This window comes from Polypterus senegalus, chromosome 8, assembly GCF_016835505.1.
Source record: "Polypterus senegalus isolate Bchr_013 chromosome 8, ASM1683550v1, whole genome shotgun sequence".
NCBI lineage: Eukaryota > Metazoa > Chordata > Cladistia > Polypteriformes > Polypteridae > Polypterus > Polypterus senegalus.
Genome location: NC_053161.1, coordinates 86,959,149 through 86,978,547, shown reverse-complemented (window position 1 = coordinate 86,978,547; position 19,399 = coordinate 86,959,149). Strand labels below are relative to the sequence as shown.

The 19,399-nt window shown below is 36.6% G+C and overlaps 1 protein-coding gene across 6 annotated transcripts in view; it reads left to right on the top strand.

Annotated features, from left to right (window-relative positions):
• mest overlaps positions 1-9,722 on the top strand; it is a 41,736-nt gene extending 32,014 nt beyond the window's left edge. For all 6 annotated transcript variants that reach the window (XM_039761378.1, XM_039761377.1, XM_039761376.1 and 3 more), the window contains 3 exons: positions 1,378-1,454; positions 8,236-8,299; positions 8,441-9,722. In XM_039761378.1, the coding sequence (XP_039617312.1) occupies positions 1,378-1,454; positions 8,236-8,299; positions 8,441-8,558 (259 nt within the window). In that variant the 3' untranslated portion in view covers positions 8,559-9,722. The remainder of the gene's footprint in view (positions 1-1,377; positions 1,455-8,235; positions 8,300-8,440) is intronic.
• Positions 9,723-19,399: the final 9,677 nt, after the last annotated feature.

The following is a 19,399-nucleotide window of genomic DNA, read 5'->3' as shown; positions in this document are numbered from 1 at the left end:
GTTCATACTGATGCTTCCATTTTCTGAGACATTTTGTAAACCAATACATGTTCACAGATAATTAGAACACACAACAATGCCTCTAATGAACTCTGGAATATAATTTTTGAATGTGCGTAATAAAATTATGCCTATATATCACTATATCACTTGTGCAATATATTCCCTCTTCCTTTTTAATTTTCTAAAAAGCTCTTAATAATATTCACAATTACATGATAAATGATTCATTGCTAGATTTAAATTAATTGATGCCTGCTATTTATTAATTATACTAATATGCTGATTTCCAAGACAGTAACTTCATACCAAGCTTTCAAGAACACTTTGTGGCATCAGAAAATGAATGACGTAACATTTAGACATGCTGCTTGTGAGCTGAGGTTAAAAAAGCATTTGGCTCATGCAGCAACACATGGATACCAACATACAAACAAGTCTAACATGGAATATTTGAGCAAGACTAACTTGTATTAGAAAGAGGAAATGCAAATCTAAACCCCACAAAAAATAGAACACAACAGAATCACAGAAAAAATTCTAATATTGTTATTGTGAAAGGCAGTGTTGTATAATTTTTGGCTGCATGTTTTGTAGTTAAATATAGCACAAACATTTACTAAATGTAAGTATGCAATTAAAATCTAATAGCAAAATTAGTTTGCCAAAAGAAAATGATTTTGGAAGATATTTTTTTTCTTAGAAATGAAATATCAGCATTTTTGTTCATGTAGGTATTATTCATCTGTTATAAATATTTAAGTTATACAGTATTCAAGGTGAAGCATGAAACACTTGGGAAACCCAAAGAGGACAAATGCATTTTCTTTCAAATTACATCAGCACATTAGTCGGGAGGCTGTAAAAAAATAAATAAAAGTAGTAAAATACATTTCTAATTGAATATGTAGAACCAGGAAAACTAACCAAGAATTCCTCAAAAAAATGGCAATTTTAAAAAAATCGTTTAGACTACAACCAAAACCTAATTGTGAATGTGTAATATGCTTCTTTCCAGTCTGTGCCTCAGTATAAAAATATGATAAAGAATAGTCCGAAGATAAAATAAAAATGACATTTTGAGACCTGTTTTAGTTTTAGAGTCAACTTCAAGTTAATCTTTCAAAAATTAACCACTCTAAAATTTGTAATAAGTGTCATGTTTCTATCAGTAAAGTTTGTTTTTTTTTCTATTTTTGTGGAAAATTTTCTCAAGGTAATGAACATAAAAAAACATGGTTTTTACACTGTCTTGTGAATTTACTGTAAAACAGAAAATATATATATAAGTATTTTGTGCATTTGCCTACTTAGAGTTTTACAAAAATATTATTTATAGAAACTGGCTTTAATATTAATTTAAACTTTCACTCTTAGTATTTTACAGTATATTAATCAAAGACTCAAGTATAGAGACCGATGGGTTGGGGCTCTTACTAATACTGCAGTACCACGTGAGTATTCCCCTATTATTTTACTTTTGAATTGCTTGTATATACTGTTGTGCAATGAACAATAATAACCTTTCCCACCAGTACTGTTGCATACTGATGAAATAAAAGTGATACATTTAGGCCAAGTTGTAATTAAGCAAAGAGAAAAAGAAGAAAATGAAATTTACTCTCTGAAATGAATATTTATGGTCTAGAGTTACTTCATATTAGAAATTTGGAAATCTGTAAAATAATAAAAAAAACTGTATTTTATTGTAGTGCTCCATCACATTTATTCAGAAAATTTTGTTAAATTATTGGAATTATGGTTAGTTCAAGGAATATTGGCACCCATGATAACAATGTAATAAAGATGCCTTTAGTCTTTTCTTCTTAAAAATATTTAAAAGAAATAATTTTAATTGTGAAATACTTTTTTCTATAAATATGCTATTGAGATATCAAACAAAAGAAATCTTCAATTAAATTCTGCTTAAACAGTACAAATTTTATCTTTCACCAAGGTATAAAATACAGGTAAGACATACAGAAAGAACATTTTTAATCCATCACAATAGAGGCAAAAAATAAAAACTGACAGATCGATAAAAAAGCAGCTTCTGACCTTCATGAATTGGGCAGTGGAGACAAAAATATATAGTACAACATTTTGTACTTTTGATAACAGACGTGATGCGGCGTTGTCCTCCTTGTAGTAAGGTGACCATTGTTTTTGTAGTTTTCAATTGTTGACTTTTGCTGGCGTAGCTTTAAGTGGTACAGTGCCTATAAAAATTACTCATCATCTTGGAGGTTTTCACATTTTATTGTTATACACCATTGAATCACAAAGAATTTAATTTTTGTTACTAACCAACAGAAAAAGACTGGTTAATGTCAAAGTTGTGTAAATCAACTACAATTATAATCCACAAAATACTTAATCACATAAGGATTCATAGGTTTTTCTCTGTCATCATTGCACAATTGGACACTACACTTCCCCACACCACCCCACCCCACCCCAAATGTCATTTGTAAAACTGCTCAAGTTCTGACAGGTTGCTTTGGGATTTTGAGTTAACAGCCTATGTCAAGTCCAATCACAAATTCTCAATTGGGTTGAAATTTAGACTCTGATTCAGCTATTTCAGGAAATTAACATTGCTGTTTTTAAGTCATTCCCATGTTGCTTTGGCTGCAATGCACATGTCTTTTACAGACTGTATTGGGTTTTTGTCCAGGGTTTCTCCTATTTTGCTGCATTTTTTTTACCCTGAACCTTCACAAGCCTTTCAGGTCCTGCTGCTGAGAAGCAATGCCACAGCATGATGCTACCACCACCATGTTTCATGGTATGGGTGGTATGGTTTTGATAATGTGCCGTGTTTGGCTTATGCCAAATATGGCGGTTAGTCTGATTGCCATCAAGCTCAGTTTTGGTCTTATCAGACCATGAAACCAGTTTTTAGTTGACTTCAGAGTCTCATGTGCCTTCTGGAAAACTATAGCAGAGTTTGTTTTGTTTTGTTTTTTTCCCCCCGTATATTGGGTTTACCTTTGACACTCTCTCCCATAAAGCTGCAACTGATGAAGCACTTGGGTAATAATTGTTGTCTCTCCAATGTTAGCCACTGTTGCTTGTAACACCTTCAGGTTATTACAGGTTTCTTGTTGGCCTACCTCACTAGTCATCTTGCATGGTCAGCCTGCTCTAGGCAGCTTACAGTTGTGCCATACTCTTTCCATTTATTAGTGATTGATTTAACGAAACTCCAAGGGATAGTCAGTGACTTGGATATTTTCCTGTCTCCATCCCTTAACTTGTGCTTTCAGTCACTTCAGAGCATGGGAAAGGCGCTATATAAATATAATCTATTATTATTATCATTATTACCTTTTCATGGAGTTGCTTGGATTGTTTTTTTGTTTGTTTGTTTTGGTGTTTATTGTATAGATTAGGCCACTATACAAACTTGGCAAAAGCTGGACCTTCTGAATACAGGAGTATTTATACTACAATCAAATGAAACCCCTTGCATGCAAACAGGTGATCTACATAGAACTAATTCAGTGACTTCTAAAACCAGTTGGCTCCCCAGTGATGATTTAGGTGTATCAGGGATAAATAGTTAATGCAACATATTATTTTGTACTTTATATTTGTAACTAATGTAGACCATTTTTATATTAAAGTGTCTTTTTCTGCTGATCATTGTCAAAATGGCCAAATTAAGTCCATTGTAATTCGATGTTGTATGACAATAAAAATATACTACTTTATTGATACTGCACCACGTAAAGCTATGAGGACAGTAGTCAACAGTTGAAGAACCACAAAAACAATGGTCACTGTACTACTAAAATGAAAAAAAACTGCACCATGTGTCCCCATGTTGGAGTAAAAAAATAATAGTAAATTCTTACTACTAGAGAATTAACTCTCTAGTATCTGACTGCATCTGGTGTGTACTTGTTTCCAGATAATAAAGAAAAAACATTGCTATGTTTGGAAAGGTGGCTTTTGGAATGTTTTTACTAACAAAAATAAATTGAAGTGGTTGGATTTTCCAAATGCCATTCAGACTGAAGTCAGGTGGTGTGGTGTGGTGTGACCAAAAGTGAATTCTTTGCCACACATACCATCTATAATTTCTGCTTCAAAAGAGGGGTGGTACTGGCACTACAGTAGTTGTCATCTTAATACCATACATATATATATATATATATATATATATATATATATATATATATATATATATATACATACACATACATACATACATATATATACACATATACATACATACATTAATCCCTCCTCGGGTTGCGTTCCAGATCCCCCCGCGATAGGTGAAAATCCGTGAAGTAGAAACCATATGTTTGAATGGTTATTTTTATATATTTTAAGCCCTTATAAACTCTCCCACACTCTTATAAACATTAATTGCACAGTTATACAGCATAAACCCTTTGTATTCTCTTAGATATTAGGTAAGATTCATTGAAATTATGTATGTAAACACACTGTTTATATGCAGTAAAACCTAAATATTATTTTAAAGATATCAAGTGTCACCAATATCACATATATTACAGCCATTACGATAGACAGGCCACCAGCAATAAATACGTACAGTGCAAGAAAAATTGTATACAGTAAATGTGTGTACAGTGACACTAACGTACATACATGTACTAAGTACTGTAAGTAGAAAATTAATTATGGTTACTCACCAACAATGACACGATGACTTGTCCGATAACAATGAGTTTAGTTTTACTGCACAACAAAGGAGAGTGTTACAGCTCTCCTAAAGGAGCCTCTTCAGGTGACTGTGTAGCACCACCGTTGTTGTTCTTCCAGCAGTCTTCAATCCAAATCCCTAAAGCAGATTCCATCCAGACTACTGCCTTATTACATCCACTTACAACTTGTTTTGCACCCTGGTTAAAAGGACACTGCGGCTGTAGATCTTGTATTCCTTTTCTACTTTTTAAGTAAAAAGAATCGTAGCCTCATTGATGCCATAATGGCGTCCTAAAGCGGTGTAGTTTTTTCCCTTCCTTCAACATATTCAAAACGTTTACCTTTTCGGCAATCATTAACATCTTCCGTTTGTGCTTGGGCACGGCCCCTGAAGCAGTAACAGGAGCAGATAGTTTTGGAGCCATAATGAAGGGCTTGACTATGCACAAAGATAAACACAAAAGAGCACAAAAGTTAACTCTTTACACAATGAAACACGTTGATGCTGAATGAGCGAGAAGAGACTTCCTGGTTAACGCTGTGGAATCAAATTCGGCGCTGCGTCGCTGAGCCATTCAGCACACAGGAACTTAACTGCATGCTCTGATTGGTTAGCTTTTTAGCCATCCGCCAATAGCGTCCCTTGTATGAAATCAACTGGGCAAACCAACTGAGGAAGCATGTACAGGAAGTAAAAAGACCCATTGTCCGCAGAACCCGTGAAGCATCGAAAAATCTGCATTATATATTTAGATATGCTTACATATAAAATTCGCGATAGTGTGAAGCAGCGAAAGTTGAAGCGCGATATAGCGAGGGATTACTGTATACGCGGTTAAGTCGGGAGTTGATTTTACAGTATAATTTCTGGTATTTTATAATGATGGTCGTAAAAGTCGAATGTGGAAAACTCACGCTATTGGTACAAGGGATCATGATATGCTAACACCCACCTGAGAGAGTAACCACGGAGCACACCGTCTTTCTTTTCTATGTGGGTGCGGTAATGCGCAGTATCAGCATGTGCTCCTAAGCTCTCTATCTCTCTCTCTCTCTCTCCTCTCTTGCTCTCTCTTGTGCCTATGTGACCATACGGTAATACCCAAACTATTCCGAAGCGATGTTTGCACTGTTTTGTGTTTTTTGTATCTCACACCATCATAAACCTTTATAGTAAGAGCATCCCTTATCTACGATGGAGCATTCAATCAGAAGAAAATATGAAGCTGGTTTTAAATTAAACGTCGTTGAAATAGTGAAAGAAATTTGTAACTGTGCTGCTACAACAAAATTCAATGTGTCTGAGAAACTGATGTGAGATTGGAGGAGGCAGGAAGATGTAAAAAAAAATGTAAGTTTCGCATTTTTGAACAGACGTATAAGTCGGGGTCTGATTTTATGATTGATTTTTTGGGTTTCAATATCAGACTTATATGTGAGCATATACGGTATATCATAAACCCTAGTAGTCGGTATATCCTGGAGAAAAATGCTAGTTGTCTTGGAAAGACAGTTTGTCACAGATAGGCCTTACACATATTACAATAAGCCTAAATATGGCTTGAAATCAATAAAGAAATAGATGATTGGAAACATCTGCCTGATTTTGTTTGAACAATTATTGCACACTTTCTGTAAATCCAATAAACTTCATTTCACTTCTCAAATTTTACTGTGTGTGTCTCCTATGTGATATATTTAACTGACATTTTTTATCGTAACAACCAACGATTTATACAGGAAAATAATGACTATTAAAAAGGTTGCCCAAACTTTTGCATCCCACTGTATATTTTACTAGGTTTTTGTGACTTTGACTGTATAAACACAGTTGGTTTTGATGCAGCAGGATAAAAGGGGTACTATGTATTTCCATTAGTGTATTTCTTACATAAATGAACTGCTTTTTAAAAAAATTGCTTTAAATGTTGTGGCAGTAGGGGGCGCTAGTGCTCCCTTGAACCCTCAGGTACAACTCCAGACACCAGGTAAAAGTCCAAGACTTCTTTAATTCTTCATACAACGTGCACAAAGCACCCTCCACACTACTCATAAGTTTCACTACAATACCACAATAAACTCTTTTAAACAAACTCTCCTCCTCGCCCAGACACTTGCTCCTCTACCTCCCAGCTCAGCTCAGTGTCTGGACTGAGGCACCGTCCTTTTATAGCCCCTGACCCGGAGGTATTCCTGTCCCGACAGTCCATAGTTCCTTACTCCTTCCGGGTCAGGGCAATCAGTCCTTTTCTTTAACCCGGGAGCACGTTGTTCGTTCCTGTCACGTGACCATGACGTACTCCCGGGTCATAGGGCATAAAAGAGCCCATAAGCCCCCCCACAGCGACTCCTGATGGCCCCCAAGGTATCCAGCAGGGTTGTGTAAAAATACTACAAGGTCCATAATGCCCTGCTGGACCTCGGGCATGATCCTGCTGTCGGGAGAGCTCCTCCTGGCGGCCTGGGGGTGCGGACCGGCATGGAAAGCCGGCAATCCTCCACAATGTATTACTGCAGTTATTTTATCCACATACTTTATGTTCACAAGAGTTACTTATGAATGCTTTGAGGTCACTTCAGTTTTTTTTTTTTTGGGGGTCTGATGCCTCCTGACTCCACCGGTATGAGAAGAATCCTATATATGATATACCATTTGACGTCAAGCTTTTTGGGGTTCGCACATATTTTTGGCCCTCTAGACCTGACAAACCCTAATTTCTTTGTCCTTTTTTACAACCTGTTCTGTGCAGGAACTTCCATCCTTTTGATAAAGAGTAAACCAATAGGTGTCTTCATCAATGTTTAGAAGGACTTGAAGTTGCTAATTCCATATCAGCAGACTCTAGGGATTCACCCTATATGAGTTGTCAAAATTACTCCTTTTCACAAAACTTTGAAAAAATAGGGATTGCTAAATACTAGCATATGGAGTGTTGTTTTATGCTATTTAGAGGTTGATAATCATAAATATGATATTTTTGATATTTCATTCTTCACTAGTGGTCCTGGACCTAAGAGCCACAAAAGGTTAAAATGACAAATTTAAAACATCAGCATAAACTAATTCAGACTCATTTATTACTGCATCAGCAAACTTGGCATAGGTTGGTAATTGTCACATGTACAGTAATCGGCGTGGCCTCATCTGTGCTAATGATACTCATTTACAGTAATCCAGCTTCTCAAACCATCCATGATTCACTTTTTCTAGAATCCACTGATACCTGCTTTTAGCTGTAAGATCCATGATAGGAAAAGAAGGATGACAGAGATCTGCAATGTATACTAGCTTTTATTTCAGAATGGAATTGCAAGTGCTTAATTGTTATTAAAATCAATGATACTACAATTTATTTTTTCCTAAGTAACTAAGAACATTTGGATCCTGGTTGTTTTATAAATAGGTAGGTATATGGTTATCAAATGTCTGTTTCAAGTGATTCAAAAAGATGAGCTTGGTGGAACTCTGATACATTGATTCACTGCTCTAAAAATAAACTAGAGCTAATTTGTATTGATCACATATGAGTAGTTTTTTTTTTTTATTTTCAGTGCATTTCATTTACGGACCATTAGATCCTGTGAATCCTCACCCTGAATTCATTACTCGTTATCAGTAAGTACAGAATTGTTACTGTTTTGCAGCATAAACATTCTGGTTCTTTCTACAGTTATTGGTCATTTTGTATAAATTCTTGAAGGTAACCATTTTTTAATTTACTAATGATAATTACCCACCTTGTTTCTTTTCTTACAGGGAGATTGTTCAGCGTTCTACTGTATCAGTCCTTGATAATCATATAAGTCACTACCCACAGCTGGAAGACCCTACCGGCTTTCTGAAGTCTTATCTTAATTTCATTAACTCTTTTTAGAACTGTCTCATTTATGCTAACATGTTTCAGATGAAACAGAGAAATTATTATTTATTTATGGTATGGTGCGATTAAGATTATTACAGAAGAGATTTATACTCAAGTGAAATATTTTTATAACGTGTAATTTTCATTAGTTCTATTTTATTTCTACTCATTCGTGAAATACTCTGTTTAAACAAATGTAAATGCAATAATGCTCCAGTCATTCTTCAAACACACTAAATGTAGTAATTTTTATTTTGTTAGATTTTACAAAGTGTTAAAGAAAGCCTAGAACTATTTTAAGCTTCCTCATTGTGAGGAGTGGTGCTATCTGATGACTATATTTAATTTTTTCAAATGATAATGATTTTTCATAAAAACATATCTGCTTCTGTGATAGTGACATAAATAGAAAAAAGCGAGCACAGCATTTATATTTACACAGACATACAGCTGTATGCAAAAGTTTTGCAGACCTTTAATCTAACTGCATGCCACTCAAAATCCTTATGTAAAAGTAGATAACACGTTCCCTTTAAACTAACACTGGCATATTTTAATTTATTTCCTGAATTTAAAGATTGGCAATAGCAAAAACAGTAAATATGGAAAACAAAGAAGTTTAGGAATCATGTCAGTCAGTACTTAGCTTTGGCTTTAAGAAATTGTAGCCAAAGGAGTGTAATTTCTTGGTTTGTGGTTTTTCCCCACAGATTCAATAGCAAGTCTGTTGACACTAAAGGCATTTCAGAACCTTCATCTTTTGTTCCTTAAGTACTTGTCAGTTGGTTTTTTGGTCTGCTTTGTATTGCTGAAATCTCATCTATCTTTTCTATTTCATTGACTCTGGGACAATAGCTTCTGGAATGTGTCGATATTTAGTTGAATCCTTTCTTCCATCCACACCAGGGAGGTATTACACAAAGTGCGGTTATGAAATAGAGAATTAGCTAAGTGAACCTCACGAGAGTAATTTGTTTTCCAATCAAAGCTCACTCATTTCAGTGAACACAAAATGTTCATTAACTCAAGATTGACAATCCACCATTATGTTCACAATTGTGAAATTTATGCAGTCCCTAGAACTGATCTTCAGTAACATCCGTCCGTTTGTCTGTCCAGGATTTTAAATCACCTGTAGCTTGCAAACCATTTGAACTATTGACCTGAAATTTGGTACACATATACTATATGACATTTACTATCTGCTTTTGGGGCAATGATTAACCTCCAAGGTTATTCCTCTTTTTATTTTTATTTTATTGTAGAATCGAGACTCAACAGCAGCTAGCAGGGCGGCTGTGCGATGCATGCATATGGGTGCCGCTCTCATCCCTACCACCTTCGCTGTCACATACCCTGCCTCTTCAAATCTTAAATCATTCTTGAGGCAGATTGAAGACTTAAGTGCCAGCTTAAGTAAAAAATTTTAAAAAACGTACTAATTAATTGCAACACAAACACTGACTTAATCAGTTTGAAATCTGTTGATGAAAGAAGAGAAGAAGTGGGCTGCTAGGGTGGAGAAGAGAAGAGCTGCTCAGGAAGCAGCAAGCACATCAACCTCTGAACAAACTCTGAATGCTAAACGTACAGAGAAAGAGTCTGAAAATTCTAAGTCAAGTGTATTCACTGCGCCGTTACTGGTCTGTCAAATTTGGAAAGCTGAGCAGAGAGTGCATGATCTGAAGATTGAGTACCTGTGACATTAAGTGTAAAAACTGACAGAATGCATAGTGTATTAGGGGACAGTGTGGAAAGGTTTAGATAGTTTTAATTGTCATAGAAGAACATATTAGAGAGGCAATGGCAAAATTCTGCAGTTATCTTTAACAGTACAAAAAACATAATTCATCCACTCTAAAGAAAGTTTGAGAGATTGTGTGGCTGTCTATAACATTGATGTTTAAGTACATTACAGGTCCGAATTTGTGCATTGCATTACATAATTAAATATTAATAGCAATATCCCATTTTTTAAGTTCTTTGTATTGCCCAGTTTTATTGTAAACATATTGGTTTGTTAATGTCATACTTCAAATACTAAGAACAACGAAGTATTCAATAGCAATACGAAGCACATTTGACAGCAATTGAAAATTATATACAAGAACATAACTTGCATCACAATTATGAGAACCAAACATTTAGGTGAAGGGTAAACACAAACATTTGTATGGCACTATTTGTCACAAGTAACAGGCCAGATTTGACAGTTTTCATAATGTTTCTATTTAACTGGCATATCCTCAATTACAAAACATTTTATATTTTTTAATATCTCACTAGTGGGGGGAAAAAACAACATAGACTATTATTAAAATTGCCAGGTCATTTAATGATTGAGGTGTGCAATTGAATCTATTTTAATTATTTTACAGTGGACTTATAAATACTCTCATGATTTATATTAGAAATAACAAGGGACTTTCTTTCTCTTTATTATTTTGGCTGTTGCTTTATAAGTTCTTCATATTACGTGGCACAGTAGCACATTAGGGTTGATCATAGGCAGTCTTATAAGACATATTTAGGCTACTTTAGTGTTTGAGGTTTACTGGCTTAGAACTGGTACATTTTATAACTGATGATTTTAACATTACAGAACACTCACTTTTGAGTCTTTTTTTTTTTAACCACTATAATACAACATTTTTTAGCACTTGTTAAAAAAATCCCAGAGCCTTTCTCTGAGTTTTTCTTTCTTATAAAGTGGGAGTTTCATGAACTTGGTAGTCCACAACACCCCACCAGGAGTATGGACCAGGCTAAGACATAATGCTTTGTTACCTGGGTTAGGAAATGTGACTTGCTATATTCCGCTTGGTGGAACCGAAACCAGCTCAGAAAAGCCCAGCACCTCGATATAAACAAAGTGCACTTTATGGAGTACTGCCATTGTCTGCTGCTCAACTCCAGAGCATAATGAAATACATCCCTGTGCTTTATTTACAGTTGGTGAGGTATTGTTTTTCCCATTGAATATTAGATCAGTATTTTCTCCAAAAATATGTTCTTTTTAGTGGTGGCCAATAAATTCCAAGTGTTGCTTCACCAGTCCCTAGCTCTTTGTTTTGTGAAGTTTTTGGCTGGTTTCAGTATATTTTGTGCACTTAATAAATGACTTTTGTGGCAAGGTGATAAAGATTTTCTCCTGATAACTGACAACCACTTCAGTGTTAGCCCTTCACAGGACTTGAAAAATGGCTATGCAGGCTTTGCTTTGCATATCTGGCCAGTGTGCACACACTTCTATCACAGACTTGTTATATAACAAGAATATTATATTGTTATATGTCTTTATTGTGCTGCTGACAGAGGAAATATTTCAGACTGAAGCATTCAGATCTCTCTTTACAGCACAGCTCTTCCAGCTGTATAAAGTGTATCTTATATTTAAGTGCTTACTCGGAGTCTTAGCAGAGCCAGTGACTTAGTATTAAGTAAAAGTATTAATGAAAGCTAGATTCGGGAAATAATTATTTATTAAAATGAACAGAAATGCCCAATTTGTTCTCAGAAGAGCCTTTTACGTACAGAATCATTAAAGAGTGATGTCCAAACATTTGCATACAACTGTATATTCAGAATATATAATTTCATTTTATGAATATGGTCAGTGCATTCTATTGTTTTTATTTTTCTGTTTACATTTTAAATATTGTAAGTATTTTCCTACTGGTAAACAAAGCAGGTATTTCATGGAATGCATTCTATTGTATTTTGAATAGCTAATACAATATAAAACTGCTTATGGCATTGATCATTATTAGCACCAAATGTGTAAACTTTAGTAAAAAAAAATCCTTGTATTCTTAATATTTGGTGCAGTTATGTGTATATTATATTTAATACACACATTTCTAATTTAAGATACTGAACATATCCAGAAAAGCTCTTTTTTACCTGATACAAGTTTAGGTAGTTGTTTTGAGTTATCTTGGGTTAGGGTTAAGGAAATGGATGGAAATACAAAGGAGACAGCACACCTTTTGCTATTGTATTATATGCCAAAGATGATGTGTGTTCATTGGTGTTTCAGATATTATGGCATGGCTACACTGTTTTATAATTTCAGATTTAAGAATTAATTGATATGCAATTATGCAAAATGCCATAAATGTTTTAATATAAAACAACTAAACCTTGTTTTTCCACTCCATAAGCTTAAAAAAACATTTCTTTACCAAATACGAATGCGGGGATATAATTACTAATTGTTTCATTAAGACTTGCAACCACAATTCTGAAATGTTGTGTAGCTTACAAAGATCAATAAAATATCTAATATAAAGTGTGTCTTTCATTTAACAGTTTAAATACAGCAATCAGAGAGCTACTTAATATTTCTATCCTAACTGTGACTTTCTGTTAATGCAGCACTGACTTGGGTGACAAATAAGTTCCATTCCTGCGGATGTTTGTGATCCAATTTTGGAATGCAAATCAGAACCTCCATTAATGGGAAATTGGTAAAATGCACAAGACAGTATTTTACAAAAACGTTTCAAACTTTATAACAGTGAAGCAATATTAGTATAAATCACAATGAACAATTTAAAGTAAACTGAACCACAGTTTTGTACAGTATTTCAACCACGTGCTAAAGCAACTTGCACATTTTTGATACAATACCTCATAGTAATGGAATGAGAATGGTGCGAGTGCCACCCGTACTGAGGAATCACTCAGAGGGTCACTCCTCCTCCCTGTAGCTACACACCCAAGACAGCACAGCTGGGATGCATGCTTAGGACACTGTGGATTACAAGCAGCAGGATCAACACTCCAATAAATAGCCAATGGGCAATCTAGGTGCTCACCAGTAACCGAGCTCATAGCGCAGCAGGGCACAGTACCGGTTACAGTTCATGAGCACTAATTAATTGTGCTATACCCAAGAGTTGGTGACGGCTTCCAGGTATTAATTGTAGTCAAAAGTAGTTTGCATCGTTTGGAAGTACAAAATGAAAGTTGATATTTGAAAAGTAAATGGAATTCAGCTAAAAAGAAAAATGTTAGGATTTTAGGTATCCTTTCACAATTGCCTTTAAACCTAGACCCATGTATACTGCAGGCTTTTGGGCTACCACAGAAATTTACCCAGAAGTGCATAATGAAAAAACAAAAAGCAAATTAGAAAATAAAAACTATTGAAACAATAATAACTTCCAGGACCAAATATGATTTTTTTCCTCTTCAGCTGCATGTAGTTGTCCATAGAGAAATGAGAACCATAAAACAGCAGGTCTGCTTTCAAGTAGGTCTTCTGTTTGAGTGTTAACATCCAACTTAAGTGCTACAAGTCATATATAACTTTAAGTTATTGTGATGACTACAACCAAATTGATGGAAACTGTGGACACTTTGTTTTTGAGAGTTTGCTGATATCCTGGATATGTGGATTTTCAAACCATTTTCTCAAAAGTCAGCTTCAGACACACATTTGGTTTCGTACTGATCAACTTCTTTGTTTTAAATCTAAACTGCACCCATGGTTTGGCAAGCTGTGAGCAGACAAGTGAACCGGAAATGTACTCTTACTTTTAAGAAAAAATAGTTCCAAGAATCTGTGATAAAACAATTATTTGTAGTTTGCTTTGATTATCACAAGGATGCCTCATAAACAAAGAAGGTGTGTTTTCCTAAACTGAGGACACATATGGTAAGTTTTATCAACTTTTTTAAACTTATTTTATCAAAATGTATTCAAATTTGGGCCCCAGTACCCTTCATCTCCATTGTTAGCTGCAAGAACAGATAAGTTATTTTTAAAGTCCACTAGAAACTTCATTTTAGAAGATAATTTTACATGGTAAATGAACTTATACCATAAATGTGAAGAAATGATTTTGAATGTTGAATACTGAATGTAATCCTTTCAGTTAAAAATCTTGAGTTTGGATCATGTTAGTAACATACAGGGTTTTACATTATCTATTAAGAATTCTCTCAATGTTACTCAGGCCATAATTCATTTGACCTTTTTTTTGTATCATACTGTAAAAAAGGGCTGGGAAATATATATTGAAAATTAACCGCTAGTAACTATAAGAAGCTCCCACTGAAGTACTTTTAACTCCTGTCAGTATAATCAATAAATACTCTCTCCTACTGTGCACTTTAATGAGCTGTACCCTTAATTACAACACACCATGCCTGTCATAATATCCAATCACATCATTCTGCCTTGTCCCGCCTTCGCTCTTCATTCAAAACAAAAGCACTGGGCCAGGCATGAGAAAATCTTAGGGAGGCAGGGATGATATCAGGTACAAATGAAGCTAAGCTGATATGAAGCAATACAGAGGCCATCGTCTGGTCATGTTTTGGCTTGTGCAAACAGGAAACATGAAGAAACAAAAGTCAAATGTAAGTTCTGTTGAAAAATGTTTGGGGCAACTAAACATATGTAGGAAAGAGTGTGATTTATTGTGATTAATCAATTATTGGTCTTGCTTTATTAACTTTTCTAGATTCTAGGAGGTGCTCTCCAGCCATTAGACTTGTATCAAGGTACTATAAATGAAACATTTCTTTAAAAAAGAATGTAATGTATGGATAAACATAAGGATTATAGATGTATAACTACATATAAACATTGATGTATAACACAATTAGACAGACAAAAATCTAGGAACAGATAGGCTGTTTACCTGATGTTGAGGGTTCTAATTATCTTGGCACAGATACCAAGGGCTTTGTGTGTAAACGGTGCATATGGACAAAATGTTGCATACACCCATTTCCTCGCACACTTTGAGATGTATAAAAACTAAACTTGGTGTAAAGCCAAACACATTTTTACGATTAGCCCCCTTGTCTTGCATACACGTTTCTGCTGTTTTACATACTGGTGGCAGCCAGTGTCAAAGCAGTGCAATTGTTTCAGTGTCATTTACCTTTCTTATGTGGGATTTATCAAATACCCTGAAATTAATTACATATAGTTCACAAATGTACTTGATTGTAAACCTTCTGTAACAGTATAATGGTGCATAGAATGGCCAAACTATTCCAACTACCATAGTTGCTTTTACTGTTGTTAGAAGACATTGCAAATGGAAGAATTAGAAGAGAGCATGTATTTACAGATGAAGTTCTGTCCACTCTCAGGTTTTTAAACACGGGAGATTTTCAGTGTGACCTTGCTGACCGATAGGGTATTTCACAATCGTCACGCCATGTATAGGATGGTATTATTTACTGCCTTACAATGTGGTTGAACTGTGCAACATAAAAGCACAATTCGCAAAAAGATGCAGTTTTCCAAATGTAATCGGAGCGGTCAACTGCACTCACATTGCTATTGCAATTGCACTGGACACGTTTCATGAACCAGGGACGAATCACCAAAAGAATGAGCTGGCATTACATCATATATAGCTGGAAAACCTATAAAAATGGCAGCTCTGCATAGTTGCAAGTGTTTTTCCCAACTAATGTGGCAAAAGACAAACAGTCCTTTTAAGGATAGCGAGTCATCTCAAAGTAAAGAGGGAGGAATTAATCTGTTGTGGCACTCAGTCCCATCACTTCACTATAAAGGCATTTTCAGAGAATGAACTTGCTTATGAAAATAGAAAGCATTTCCACTGTATTTATGTGCTACTCTATTGTGCACAGAAAGTGTGTTGCAGTGTGCAAGCATTTGCCTGAAGAGATGCGCTATGATGAACCTGACCCATCAAATAATCAGCCAAGTTGGACAGCATTACAACTTTGTTTGAATGTAATTAGTAGAATGTAAAAATAGGTAATCAGATACAGCATTTAGTTTTTAAACAATTCATTGAAATTGTGCTCAGTATCACAGAGTACAGCTTTATATCCCTTAGTTCACTGGCCACATCTCTTACAGCATCCACTATTGCATTCTGTGACACCAGAACAGCAACAATCAGTACACAACCAGATGGTTGCCCAGCAGTTTCTGAGGCAGAGGTGTATGCAGCCAGCACCATAAAACATGTTTAGCACAGCAGCATCACCCGCATCTGAGCATCGCATGGGGGTCAGCTTTTGTAATATTGTCTGAAAAAGAATAAACAGCTGGTAGGCTATGAACCGCTTTTTCACATTGACATTCATAAGTGACTGCTTCTTTTTTATTTTGGGATCCGTGCAACTGTCTGACCTTGAACTTTTGAGTGTCTCTGCCACATTGTACCACTCCATAATTTCATTTTCTTGCTTACACCACTGCTTAAACCAACAAATAGTAAATTTTTTCTTGCCTCCACTTCGCTTTCGCTGAAATTCTTTTTTTCCCCCCTATGTGATTTTGCCATTTTCTTTTAACAAAACACTGAACGGAAGGTGATTTATGTTGACTTGCATATTAAAATATGCAAAATTTCAGGAGGAGTCAGGGTGGGGCTATAGACACATTCCATCCATCCATTCATTTTCCAACCCATTGAATCTGAACACAGGGTCACAGGGGTCTGCTAGAGCCACATTCACGTTCATTAAATTTCACATTCATTAGTATTTGTACTGAGTCACGGTGACACAGTGGTAGTGCTGCTGCCTCGCAGTTGGGAGACCCGAGTTTGCTTCCCGGGTCCCCCTTATGTGGAGTTTGCATGTTCTCCCTGTGTCTGCGTGGGTTTGCTCTGGTTTCCACCCACAGTCCAAAGACATGCAGGTTAGGTGCATCCAAGTCAAGTCAAGGTGTATGCACTGGTACAGTGCGTTGCTGCACCCACTACATGGCGAAACAACTCGGGATCCCAGTTTGCAACCCCCCAGACAGACACGTTGTCCAGTCCCACCCTCCAGAAATGACCCTCTATCTGCCGCAGCCAGGTGTTACATGGGCGACCCCTTGGCCTGGTTCAGCCACTCGGGTCCCCAACGAGGATCTTACGTGCCGGATCACCCTCAGGGAAATGCGCCACATGGCCGTAGTGCCGTAACTGACACTCCCTCACAATGCAGGTAATGTGCCTCATTTGGGACTCCATCATTCGACACAAAGTCAAGCCAACAGTACCCAAGGATTTTCCAGAGAGACACAGTACCAAAGGAGTCCAGTCTTCATCTCAGGTCACTGGATAGCATCCTTGTCTCACAACCATATAGCAAGACAGGAAGCACCAGGACTCTATAGACTTAGTCCTTCGTCCTTTTGCATAGATATCAGGAGTGCCACACATCCCTTTCCAGTGAACTCATGACCCCCCCATGCTCTCCCAATCCGTCTACTGACTTCATAGGAAGAGTCACCAGAGACATGAATGTCACTGTCAAGGTAAGTATACCTCTCGACAAGGTTGACACTCTCTCTGCAAAACAGACACACTGCTAATGGCTGTGTTCAAGAGGTCATTAAAGACCTGGATCTTGGTTTTTATCCAGGACACTCACAAGCCCACACACTCGGACTCCTCGCTCAGTCTCTCGAGTGTCCCGATCAGAGCCTCCATTGACTCACAGCATCGTCAGTGAAGTCAAGATTTGTGAATCTTTCTTCAGCAACAGATGTCCCACAGCCCTGGACCCCACGACCATGTCCAACACAAAGTCCATACATGGATTGAACAGAGTAGGAACAAGAACACACCCCTGACGAACCCCAGAATCAACTGGGAAAACCGCAGAGGTCCTGCATGCACTCACAATACCAGTGTACAGTGCATTGGCAATCCTAAATTATCCCTAGTGTGTGTATTTGCCCTGCAGTGGGCTGGCACCCTGCCCAGGGTTTGTTTCCTGCCTTGCACCTTGTGTTGGCAGGGATTGGCTCCAGCAGACACCCCTGTTACCCTGTAGTTAGGATATAGCGGGTTGGATAATGGATGGTATTTGTAAACGGGAAGTGAATGGAACTTGGTGTATGTAGTTTTATGCATCTGGATTTTTTTTTTTGCCGTAGGCCATGTTTTAGTGTGAATTCTACACATGGCCTTATAAGAGGCCCCAAGTCTTTAAAGATGATGTCCAATGTTTGGTAGAGTTGTTGCTTTTGTTGATGCTCCATGTTCAAGTTGAGTTTTTCTTGTGTAGGACTGCACTGTCCTTGCTGCATGATCCTTTTGTTTTTAAGAGTTCTGTGATGCTTTCTCAGCTCACAGTCTTCACAAGGAAAATCATTACTGCTTCTCATACCAATGCCGAAGTTCAAGTGTTTAAATAATACTGTATGTGCTCCTTAGTGTACAGACTAAAGTCTGCTTAAATTGGCAGGCTGGACCTCAGCTTTCTGGTTCACAAAGGGAAGAGACGGTAGGCTTTCTGCTCCCCATGGAGGGATCATCAACTTTTGGTTTCAGAGAGAGATTTTATTTTATTTTTTTTATTTTTTTTTTATTAAGACAGTCATTTTGCAGAGTGAGCACACATTTTTCCTTGGGGCAGAGTGTCCTAGAAATAGTGCCCTGAGAGAGTCTCCAGGGAGTTCAGTGAGAGAATCTGAGAAAAACAATAAATGGGACGAGTGTAACTAGTTTACAAAGAAAGGTGGAACTTCTCATGCTTAGATTAAAGTCGCTTCCAGTTACAAAATTGGGCCCTGCTCATAGGCAAGTTATTCTGTACATCTCAATTGTCATTCCTGGAATTATGTCTTTGTTTTTCCTTGAGTCCATTTTGTGCCTTCTGACTGCAGCCATTTACAGACAGATATGCAAAGATGTCAGATCACCTTTAATTTACACCCTTGTTATTAGATGAAGTCCAGACAGATACTGGTACAAACTGCAGTTCAACCACTTAGTTTAGAATGCAAGTTGGGGAGGGTGCTCCTGGATGTCTGCTAAATCTGCTGCCATACAGACCTGGCGTGCCACTATGGCTTAGCAAAATGCCCACTGTAATGAGCAATGCATTTTATTACTTGAAAACACAACCAT